The sequence below is a fragment of the Oncorhynchus gorbuscha genome, linkage group LG18 (genome assembly GCF_021184085.1).
Source record: "Oncorhynchus gorbuscha isolate QuinsamMale2020 ecotype Even-year linkage group LG18, OgorEven_v1.0, whole genome shotgun sequence".
NCBI classification, from domain to species: domain Eukaryota; kingdom Metazoa; phylum Chordata; class Actinopteri; order Salmoniformes; family Salmonidae; genus Oncorhynchus; species Oncorhynchus gorbuscha.
Window position 1 is genome coordinate 76,058,602 of NC_060190.1, and position 12,547 is coordinate 76,071,148.

General features: G+C 45.6%; 1 protein-coding gene across 3 annotated transcripts in view; it reads right to left on the reverse strand.

Annotated features, from left to right (window-relative positions):
* The window catches only part of LOC124003805 (glutamate receptor-interacting protein 2-like), a 251,701-nt gene that overhangs the window by 89,665 nt on the left and 149,489 nt on the right, over window positions 1-12,547 (reverse strand). For all 3 annotated transcript variants that reach the window (XM_046312392.1, XM_046312390.1, XM_046312389.1), the window contains one exon: window positions 125-286. In XM_046312392.1, coding sequence (XP_046168348.1) covers window positions 125-286 — 162 coding nt within the window. The remainder of the gene's footprint in view (window positions 1-124; window positions 287-12,547) is intronic.

Here is a 12,547-nt window from a genome sequence, read left to right on the forward strand (position 1 = left end):
CTATGAGGGGCTACTATGAGGGGCTACTAAGAGGGGCTACTATGAGGGGCTACTAAGAAGGGATAATATGAGGGGCTACTAAGAGGGGCTACTATGAGGGGCTACTAAGAGGGGCTATACATACATGAGCTCTTATGCTCTTTTTTCCTCTGTCGTCTCTTCATCGTGGAGTTGCGTGGGCTCATGGGGACGACTGTACGGGGCAGCGTACTGGATATCTGGCTGGTCGACCCAGGACCTGATGTTGTGGTGGTGGAACCAGGGGAGAAGTTGGTAGACACTAGGGCTGTGGAGAGAGATAGAGAGAAGTCACTAGTGCTGGAGAGAGAGAAAGGAGAGAGAGAAGTGTCACTATGGCTAGAGAAAGAGAGAGCGGGAGAGAGAGACTCTTCTGGGAAGGCTGTGGGTGGACTTGCTTCCATTCAGCCACAAGAGCATTAGTGAGGCCAGGCACTGATGTTGGGCGATTAGGCCTGGCTCGCAGTCGGCGTTCCAATTCATCCCAAAAGTTGTTCGATGGGGTTGAGGTCAGGTCACCATGCAGGCCAGTCAAGTTATTCCACAACAATCTCGACAAACCATTTCTGTGTATACCTCGCTTTGTGCACTAGGGTATTGTCATGCTGAAACAGGAAAGGGCCTTCCCCAAACTGTTGCCACAAAGTTGGAAGCACAGAATCGTCTAGAATGTCATTGTCTGCTGTAGCATTAAGATTTCCCTTCACTGGAACTAAGGGGCCCAAACCATGAAAAACAGCTCCATGCCATTATTCCTCCTCCACCAAAACTCAGGGAGCGTTCTCCTGGCATCCGCCAAACCCAGATTCGTCCATCAGACTGCCAGATGGTGAAGTGTGATTCATCACTCCAGAGAACGTGTTTCCACTGCTCCAGAGTCCAATGGTGGTGAGCTTTACACCACTCCAGCCAACGCTTGGCATTGCGCATGGTGATCTTAGGCTTGTGTGCGGCTGCTCGGCCATGGAAACCCATTTCATGAAGCTCCCGATGAACAGTTCTTGTGCTGACGTTGCTTCCAGAGGCAGTTTGGAACTCTGTAATGAGTGTTGCCAAGGACAGAAGATTTTTCCAGTACTCAACGGTCCCGTTCTATGATCTTGTGTGGCCTACCACATCGCGGCTGAGCCGTTGTTGCTCCTAGACGTTTCCACTTCACAATAACAGCACTTACAGTTGACCGGGGCAGCTTTAGCAGGGCAGACATTTGACAAACTGACTTGTTGGAAAAGTGGCATCCTATGACGGTGCCACGTTGAAAGTCACTGAGCTCTTCAGTACGGGCCATTCTACTGCCACTGCTGGTCTATGGAGTTTGCATGGCAGTGTGTTCGATTTAATACACCTTTCAGCAACGGGTGTGGCCTAAATAGCCGAATCCCCTAATTTGAAAGGGCATACTCTTGGCCATGTAGTGTATAATATTTGTTTCTATAAAACATTCACCTGATGTTACAAGAATGTTTCCAGAACATATTTTGTCTGTGTCGTTTAAAGGTTCCCAGAATGTTTCATTCGGTTGTGGGAACAGTTTGGTGGAAACATTGTTTGGTGGGAACAGTTTGGTGGGAACATTGTTTGGTGGGAACAGTTTGGTGGGAACATTGTTTGGTGAGAACAGTTTGGTGGGAACATTGTTTGGTGGGAACAGTTTGGTGGGAACATTGTTTGGTGGGAACAGTTTGGTGGGAACATTGTTTGGTGGGAACAGTTTGGTGGGAACATTGTTTGGTGGGAACATTCCCAAAACGTTCCCAAAACACACAAAAACACAGTCCAGTTGTGTTAAGGCTAAAAAGGAAGCACATAATTCCTGATTGCCTATACTGCCATGGCTATATACTGAAGAATAAGATACATGAATGCTTCTCTGCTGGTTCAGAGGAGGAAAGACTTGACTTGGGAACCAGACATTGCAGGTGCAAACCCCACTTGTGCAAATTGTCAACATACAAATTGTTAAAAAAAATGTGGTTGTGTCTGTATGATTAAATGTTGCTCAAAATGTTTTATGAATGAAATATGAAATGCCATATGTCTCTATATATGAGAATTACCGTTAAAACTGGATAGAAACGTGGAATATTATCTTCAACCTAAAACAAATAGGCTGTGAACATCATACAAACATACTCATTTGGGAACTGGGGAACATTGTGCAACAATATGTAAATTATCACAAGAATATTCTTGCAACAACTCCCATAACTTAATTAAATGTTCTGGGAACCTTTAAAGAACGTAGACCAGCTGTTCTGTCAACATTCTTACAACGTTACAGGAATGTCCTGTATAAACCTAACTTAAACATTGTATGAATGTCATCCCAACTGAGCATGTTTTGTGTTTTGGGAATGTGTCTCTTGCAATGTTCCCACAACCTAGTTAAATGTTCTGGGAACCTTTATTAACCTCAGAACTGCCAAAGGCCACTGACTTAACCTGCGGAGACAATTTGCTGTGGAACGTTGGTACCCAGCCAGGCTCCAAGACAATGTTCTGTTGGACGTTGGTACCCAGCCAGGCTCCAAGACAATGTGCTGTGGAACGTTGGTACCTAGCCAGGCTCCAAGACAATGTGCTGTAGGACGTTGGTACCCAGCCATGCTCCAAGACAATGTGCTGTAGTACGTTGGTACCCAGTCAGGCTCCAAGACAATGTTCTGTAGGACGTTGGTACCCAGCCAGGCTCTAAGTCAATGTTCTGTAGGACGTTGGCACCCAGCCAGGCTCCAAGACAATGTTCTGTAGGACGTTGGTACCCAGCCAGGCTCCAAGACAATGTTCTGTAGGACGTTGGTACCCAGCCAGGCTCCAAGACAATGTGCTGTAGGACGTTGGTACCCAGCCAGGCTCCAAGACAATGTTCTGTGGGACGTTGGTACCTAGCCAGGCTCCAAGACAATGTGCTGTGGGACGTTGGTACCCAGCCAGGCTCCAAGACAATGTGCTGTGGGACGTTGGTACCTAGCCAGGCTCCAAGACAATGTGCTGTGGGACGTTGGTACCCAGCCAGGCTCCAAGACAATGTGCTGTGGGACGTTGGTACCCAGCCAGGCTCAAATGCGTCTCTGTCTTCTCATTGAATGAATGGATGCTAATTGTGCACCTTACTTCACAACTGAAATTAAATTAGGCCTAACTGAATGATAAGGAGGGTGAAGAGGTTGATTTAATTTAAAGAGACAATAGTGTAATAATGAATTTGTGTTATGCCTATTCATCAGCAGTAAATAATAATTATTATATATATATATTTTAGGTCATTTTACCCCCCTTTTCTCCCCAATTTCATGATAGTAGTTACGATCTTGTCTCGTCGCTGCAACCCTAGAATGGGCTCAGGAAGGACGAAGGTCAAATCATGCGTCCTCAGAAACATGACCCACCAAGTCGTGCTACATCTTAACACCCGCTCGCTTAACCCAGCCGAAACAATACTTCGGAGGAAACACTGTTTAACTAACAACTGTAGTCAGCGTGCAGATGCCCGTCCCACCACAAGGAGTCACTAGAGGTAGATAGGCCAAGGAAAGCCCCCCCGGGCCAAACTCTCCCCTAACCCAAACGTCGTTGGGCCAAATGTGCGCTGCCCTATGGGACTCCCGGTCACGGCCAGCTGGGAAACAACCTGGGATCGAACCCAAGCTTTAGACCGCAGCGCCACTCGGGAGGACCCAAGTTGCAAATAATTTGACCGCGCTCCTTGCATGTTGATACCATTCTCTTTTACATTTTACTCCGTGAAAAGAATCTGATAGTGGATTGATATGTACTTGAACTCTAATACTAATCACATGTAACGGATGGATGGAAGGAATGGGTGATAATTGTGCAAGTTACGTCACAATCCAATTTAAATTAGGCCTAACTGAACGATGAGGGTGAAGAGGTTGATTTAATTCAGAACAACAATAGTGTTAAGATGAGTTTGTGTTGTGCCTATTGATCAGCCGTTGACGCTCATGTTAATCATTTGAGCGGGTTGATACCATTTCTTTGTTTGTTAAAATAAACTACTGTATTTACTGTAACTATATTATTAATCAAATGTAAGGGGATTGAAAACATGCTGTGTGTTGCAGTTGGCCTTTTAGAATAATACACAACATGTCCTTGACTCCAAGGTGATGAGTGGAAAACAATGCCAGTAACCCTTTACAGCCGGCCCATCCAAACCACATCTAAACTCAGTCAACCTGCACAGCCGGCCCATCCAAACTACATCTAAACTCAGTCAACCTGCACAGCCGGCCCATCCAAACTACATCTAAACTCAGTCAACCTGCACAGCCGGCCCATCCAAACTACATCTAAACTCAGTCAACCTGCACAGCCGGCCCATCCAAACTACATCTAAACTCAGTCAACCTGCACAGCCGGCCCATCCAAACTACATCTAAACTCAGTCAACCTGCACAGCCGGCCCATCCAAACCACATCTAAACTCAGTCAACCTGCACAGCCGGCCCATCCAAACTACATCTAAACTCAGTCAACCTGCACAGCCGGCCCATCCAAACTACATCTAAACTCAGTCAACCTGCACAGCCGGCCCATCCAAACTACATCTAAACTCAGTCAACCTGCACAGCCGGCCCATCCAAACTACATCTAAACTCAGTCAACCTGCACAGCCGGCCCATCCAAACTACATCTAAACTCAGTCAACCTGCACAGCCGGCCCATCCAAACTACATCTAAACTCAGTCAACCTGCACAGCCGGCCCATCCAAACTACATCTAAACTCAGTCAACCTGCACAGCCGGCCCATCCAAACTACATCTAAATTCAGTCAACCTGCACAGCCGGCCCATCCAAACTACATCTAAACTCAGTCAACCTGCACAGCCAGCCCATCCAAACTACACCTAAACTCAGTCAACCTGCACAGCCGGCCCATCCAAACCACACCAAAACTAATTTCATACATAATAAGTTTAATAAGAGTTTAATAATAAGAGTTTGTCCATAGACAATATTAAGTTGACAATAATCTGATGAGTGACAATATTAGGCCAATCAGTTGTCAAATTTTACATGAAGAGATGGGCGCATCTTGTAATTGACAGATGCTGGGGAAAAGAGCATCACGTTATCAAATCTTCCTTCAGAATCACATGCAAGTAGAGTTGTTGCAAAGTGCATATTCTGAAGTTTCTATGACTCTTACATTTGTCAAATAACTCAAAATTGAAGAGGTGCAAGCTCCATTTCCACATTTCACTTTTTCCAAGAATATCCGCACATGACCACTAGGAGGCAGTATTATTCTGAATTCAGCACATGACCACTCAGAGGCAGTATTATTCTGAATTCAGCACATGACCACTCAGAGGCAGTATTATTCTGAATTCAGCACATGACCACTCAGAGGCAGTATTATTCTGAATTCATCACATGACCAATCAGAGGCAGTATTATTCTGAATTCAGCACATGACCACTAGGAGGCAGTATTATTCTGAATTCAGCACATGACCACTAGGAGGCAGTATTATTCTGAATTCAGCACATGACCACTAGGAGGCAGTATTATTCTGAATTCAGCACATGACCACTAGGAGGCAGTATTACTCTGAATTCAGCACATGACCACTAGGAGGCAGTATTATTCTGAATTCAGCACATGACCACTAGGAGGCAGTATTACTCTGGCTACTAAGCCAAAACTAGTAACGTAATAAACTTAACATTAAAATATGCTATTCCTTCATCAATGGATGAATGGGCAATGGAAACCAGATAGAAGGTGATAATGGGAGATGAAACTAGATAGAAGGTGATAATGGGAGATGGCAATCAGAATAGAAGGTGATAATGGGAGATGGCAATCAGATAGAAGGTGATAATGGGAGATGGAAACCAGATAGAAGGTGATAATGGGAGATGGAAACCAGATATAAGGTGATAATGGGAGATGGCAATCAGATAGAAGGTGATAATGGGAGATGGAAATCAGGTAGGTGATAATGGTGCATGGAAACCAGGTAGGTGATAATGGTGCATGGAAACCAGGTAGAAGGTGATAATGGGAGATGGAAACCAGATAGAAGGTGATAATGGGAGATGGAAACCATATAGAAGGTGATAATGGGAGATGGAAACCAGATAGAAGGTGATAATGGGAGATGGAAACCAGATAGAAGGTGATAATGGGAGATGAAACCAGATAGAAGGTGATAATGGGAGATGGAAACCAGATAGAAGGTGATAATGGGAGATGAAACCAGATAGAAGGTGATAATGGGAGATGGAAACCATATAGAAGGTGATAATGGGAGATGAAACCAGATAGAAGGTGATAATGGGAGATGGAAACTAGATAGAAGGTGATAAAGTGAGATGGAAACCAGATAGAAGGTGATAATGGTGCATGTGACGTCAATGAACTGAATGATTAATCAAAACATTTTTTTAAAGTATTTAATCAGGCAAGTCAGTTAAGATCAAATTCTTATTTTACACTGGCGGCCTACCCAGGCCAAACCCGGACGACACCAGGCAAAGTGTGCAACACCCTGTGGGACTCCTGATCATGGCCAGTTGTGAAACAGCCCAGGATGGAACCAGGGTCTGTAGTGACGCCTGTAGCACTGAGCCTTAGACCGCTGTGCCACTCGGGAGCCACGATGAGGTTGAAGAGGATGATTGAATTTAGAACAATAGTGTAATGACGATGAAGAATTGTGGGCGTTGTGGGCGGTCTAATTATTTTATTATGAAAGGCTGGAAATGGTACATCATTTCCCCTCAGAGAGTCAAATCAGACACTGAGTACAACATACACTGTGTGTAGTTCAATGGCCCGACCAAACTAACGGAAGCACTGACAGCATTGCAAATGCCGCCGAATTTAAATGAGTTGCGGTCGCTGTTACTGATGAAGAGTCTTCGTCTGATTCTGATGTTGACTTGGAGCCTCTGATGCCTGAGCCTCGCCTCAGAAAAAAAAACAGGAACAGAACCAACTGAGACGATGATCCCAACCACCACCACGAGTTTATGTGACATGCAAATGTTGCAGCACATCAGAGATTGTTCCCGTTTGCTCATTAGCACAGAAAAAGGAAACAGAATGTGAAACTATGTCTATGGCTGAAAGCATTGATGTCCGCGGAGGGGGGTTGGGGGTGGTGTGGGTGGGGGTGAGGGTGTGGGGGGGTCCAGCAGGAAGAGCATGGATGTTGAGTTATTTTGGTCTGATAGTGATGGTATGGACTTTTCCCCCCCGTGAACCACGCCACGCACTCGCTTCAACAGAGATTGTGCGACACCATGCAGTACATGAAACAAGGCCCATGGAACCTGCGTGTAGTGCCATCGATGTGTTAGCGGGGCTTGTTCACACAAAGCCCTGAAGCTGTATGCTGTCTGGGAACCCAAAGCGTGGAGAGAAGACGACATTAATTCATGACTAAAGGTACAGTGCCTTGCGAAAGTATTCGGCCCCCTTGAACTTTGCGACCTTTTGCCACATTTCAGGCTTCAAACATAAAGATATAAAACTGTATTTTTTTTGTGAAGAATCAACAATAAGTGGGACACAATCATGAAGTGGAACGACATTTATTGGATATTTCAAACTTTTTTAACAAATCAAAAACTGAAAAATTGGGCGTGCAAAATTATTCATCCCCCTTAAGTTAATTCTTTGTAGCGCCACCTTTTGCTGCGATTACAGCTGTAAGTCGCTTGGGGTATGTCTCTATCAGTTTTGCACATCGAGAGACTGACATTTTTTCCCATTCCTCCTTGCAAAACAGCTCGAGCTCAGTGAGGTTGGATGGAGAGCATTTGTGAACAGCAGTTTTCAGTTCTTTCCACAGATTCTCGATTGGATTCAGGTCTGGACTTTGACTTGGCCATTCTAACACCTGGATATGTTTATTTTTGAACCATTCCATTGTAGATTTTGCTTTATGTTTTGGATCATTGTCTTGACAAATCTCCGTCCCAGTCTCAGGTCTTTTGCAGACTCCATCAGGTTTTCTTCCAGAATGGTCCTGTATTTGGCTCCATCCATCTTCCCATCAATTTTAACCATCTTCCCTGTCCCTGCTGAAGAAAAGCAGGCCCAAACCATGATGCTGCCACCACCATGTTTGACAGTGGGGATGGTGTGTTCAGGGTGATGCGCTGTGTTGCTTTTACGCCAAACATAACGTTTTGCATTGTTGCCAAAAGGTTCAATTTTGGTTTCATCTGACCAGAGCACCTTCTTCCACATGGTGGTGTGTCTCCCAGGTCTCCCACTTGGTGTGTCTCCCAGGTGGCTTGTGGCAAACTTTAAACGACACTTTTTATGGATATTTTTAAGAAATGGCTTTCTTCTTGCCACTCTTCCATAAAGGCCAAATTTGTGCAACATACGATTGAGTCTCCCACCTCAGCTGTAGATCTCTGCAGTTCATCCAGAGTGATCATGGGCCTCTTGGCTGCATCTCTGATCAGTTTTCTCCTTGTATGAGGTGAAAGTTTAGAGGGACGGCCAGGTCTTGGTAGATTTGCAGTGGTCTGATACTCCTTCCATTTCAATATTATCGCTTGCACAGTGCTCCTTGGGATGTTTAAAGCTTGGGAAATATTTTTTTATCCAAATCCGGCTTTAAACTTCTTCACAACAGTATCTCGGACCTGCCTGGTGTGTTCCTTGTTCTTCATGATGCTCTCTGCGCTTTTAACGGGCCTCTGAGAATATCACAGTGCAGGTGCATTTATACGGAGACTTGATTACACACAGGTGGATTGTATTTATCATCATTAGTCATTTAGGTCAACATTGGATCATTCAGAGATCCTCACTGAACTTCTGGAGAGAGTTTGCTGCACTGAATGTAAAGGGGCTGAATAATTTTGCATGCCCAATTTTTCAGTTTTTGATTTGTTAAAAAAGTTTGAAATATCCAATAAATGTCGTTCCACTTCACGATTGTGTCCCACTTGTTGTTGATTCTTCACAGAAAAATACAGTTTTATATCTTTATGTTGGAAGCCTGAAATGTGGCAAAAGGTCGCAAAGTTCAAGGGGGCCGAATACTTTCGCAAGGCACTGTATATGGGCACAATACAGTGTTGGGTACAATCAAGAAATGACTGTTGGTATATCTTGTCATGAATATATTTCCACTGATATTTATTTATGCAATTCTTCCTTTATAATTGTTTATTCACTGGTGCTTTTGTTTAGCAACACATCAAATCATTTCACCTGGCTGGTTATATTATTATTTTTAGTTTCTATTTTTTTCAAAAGATGCTGTAACTGAACTTTATGAATTAGTATAATTATATTACTAATCAAATCTATAAATAAAGTGGTTCGAATGGATTGTAATGTTGTTATTGTGACGGAAACTAAAACAGACTACAGGCCTATTTTGTTTTCTAGGACTTTGTAGAATTATACAAAACATATCTTTGACTTTATCTAAACAAATAAATAAAAATAAAAACATTTTTTATTCATATATTTCTGCAAATATTTCTTCACGCAATGAATCCTTTACAATAGTGCACGTATTATGTATCAAGGGTATCATGTTTGCAGCGCATTGAGGGTCGATATGCATTTGATGTCCGGCAAAGTTCTCTAGTGGGTCCTGATAGACTAAGAGGCGGGGTTCTAGTTTTCAACGTTCTTTTAGTGGGTCCTGATAGGCTGAGAGGCGGGGTTCTGGTTTTCAATAGTGCACGTATTATGTATCAAGGGTATCATGTTTGCAGCGCCTTGAGGGTCGATATGCATTTGATGTCCGGCAACGTTCTCTAGTGGGTCCTGATAGGCTGAGAGGCGGGGTTCTAGTTTTCAACATTCTCTAGCGAGTCCTGATAGGCTGAGAGGCGGGGTTCTAGTTTTCAACATTCTCTAGCGAGTCCTGATAGGCTGAGAGGCGGGGTTCTAGTTTTCAACATTCTCTAGCGAGTCCTGATAGGCTGAGAGGTGGGGTTCTAGTTTTCAACATTCTCTAGCGAGTCCTGATAGGCTGAGAGGCGGGGTTCTAGTTTTCAACGTTCTCTAGCGGGTCCTGATAGGCTGAGAGGCAGGGTTCTAGTTTTCAACGTTCTCTAGTGGGTCCTGATAGGCTGAGAGGCGGGGTTCTAGTTTTCAACATTCTCTAGCGAGTCCTGATAGGCTGAGAGGCGGGGTTCTAGTTTTCAACATTCTCTAGCGAGTCCTGATAGGCTGAGAGGCGGGGTTCTAGTTTTCAACATTCTCTAGCGGGTCCTGATAGGCTGAGAGGTGGGGTTCTAGTTTTCAACGTTCTCTAGCGGGTCCTGATAGGCTGAGAGGCGGGGTTCTAGTTTTCAACGTTCTCTAGCGGGTCCTGATAGGCTGAGGGTTCTAGTTTTCAACGTTCTCTAGTGGGTCCTGATAGGCTGAAGAGGCGGGGTTCTAGTTTTCAACGTTCTTTAGTGGGTCCTGATAGGCTGAGAGGCGGGGTTCTGTTTTCAACGTTCTCTAGTGGGTCCTGATAGGCTGAGAGGCGGGGTTCTAGTTTTCAACGTTCTCTAGCGGGTCCTGATAGGCTGAGAGGCGGGGTTCTAGTTTTCAACGTTCTCTAGCGGGTCCTGATAGGCTGAGAGGCGGGGTTCTGGTTTTCAACGTTCTCTAGCGGGTCCTGATAGGCTGAGAGGTGGGGTTCTAGTTTTCAACGTTCTCTAGCGGGTCCTGATAGGCTGAGAGGCGGGGTTCTAGTTTTCAACGTTCTCTAGGGGGTCCTGATAGGTTGAGAGGCGGGGTTCTAGTTTTCAACGTTCTCTAGCGGATCCTGATAGGCTGAGAGGCGGGGTTCTAGTTTTCAACATTCTCTAGCGAGTCCTGATAGGCTGAGAGGCGGGGTTCTAGTTTTCAAAGTTCTCTAGTGGGTCCTGATAGACTAAGAGGCGGGGTTCTAGTTTTCAACGTTCTTTTAGTGGGTCCTGATAGGCTGAGAGGCGGGGTTCTGGTTTTCAACGTTCTCTAGCGGGTCCTGATAGGCTGAGAGGTGGGGTTCTAGTTTTCAACGTTCTCTAGCGGGTCCTGATAGGCTGAGAGGCGGGGTTCTAGTTTTCAACGTTCTCTAGGGGTCCTGATAGGTTGAGAGGCGGGGTTCTAGTTTTCAACGTTCTCTAGTTGGTCCTGATAGGCTGAGAGGCGGGTTCTAGTTTTCAACATTCTCTAGTGGGTCCTGATAGGCTGAGAGGCGGGGTTCTAGTTTTCAAAGTTCTCTAGTGGGTCCTGATAGACTGAGAGGCGGGGTTCTAGTTTTCAACGTTCTTTAGTGGTCCTGATAGGCTGAGAGGCGGGGTTCTGGTTTTCAACGTTCTCTACGGGTCCTGATAGGCAAGGGGGGTTCATGTTTTCAGCGCCTCTAGAGGGTCCTGATAGGCATTTGATGTCCGGTTTTCAACGTTCTCTAGTGGGTCCTGATAGGCTGAGAGGCGGGGTTCTAGTTTTCAACGTTCTCTAGCGGGTCCTGATAGGCTGAGAGGCGGGTTCTAGTTTTCAACATTCTCTAGTGGGTCCTGATAGGCTGAGAGGCGGGGTTCTAGTTTTCAACATTCTCTAGCGAGTCCTGATAGGCTGAGAGGTGGGGTTCTAGTTTTCAACATTCTCTAGCGAGTCCTGATAGGCTGAGAGGCGGGGTTCTAGTTTTCAACGTTCTCTAGCGGGTCCTGATAGGCTGAGAGGCAGGGTTCTAGTTTTCAACGTTCTCTAGTGGGTCCTGATAGGCTGAGAGGCGGGGTTCTAGTTTTCAACATTCTCTAGCGAGTCCTGATAGGCTGAGAGGCGGGGTTCTAGTTTTCAACATTCTCTAGCGAGTCCTGATAGGCTGAGAGGCGGGGTTCTAGTTTTCAACGTTCTCTAGCGGGTCCTGATAGGCTGAGAGGCGGGGTTCTAGTTTTCAACGTTCTCTAGCGGGTCCTGATAGGCTGAGAGGCGGGGTTCTGGTTTTCAACGTTCTCTAGCGGGTCCTGATAGGCTGAGAGGTGGGGTTCTAGTTTTCAACGTTCTCTAGCGGGTCCTGATAGGCTGAGAGGCGGGGTTCTAGTTTTCAACGTTCTCTAGGGGGTCCTGATAGGTTGAGAGGCGGGGTTCTAGTTTTCAACGTTCTCTAGCGGATCCTGATAGGCTGAGAGGCGGGGTTCTAGTTTTCAACATTCTCTAGCGAGTCCTGATAGGCTGAGAGGCGGGGTTCTAGTTTTCAAAGTTCTCTAGTGGGTCCTGATAGACTAAGAGGCGGGGTTCTAGTTTTCAACGTTCTTTTAGTGGGTCCTGATAGGCTGAGAGGCGGGGTTCTGGTTTTCAACGTTCTCTAGCGGGTCCTGATAGGCTGAGAGGCGGGGTTCTAGTTTTCAACGTTCTCTAGCGGGTCCTGATAGGCTGAGAGGCGGGGTTCTAGTTTTCAACGTTCTCTAGCGGGTCCTGATAGGCTGAGAGGCGGGGTTCTAGTTTTCAATGTTCTCTAGTTGGTCCTGATAGGCTGAGAGGCGGGTTCTAGTTTTCAACATTCTCTAGTGGGTCCTGATAGGTTGAGAGGCGGGG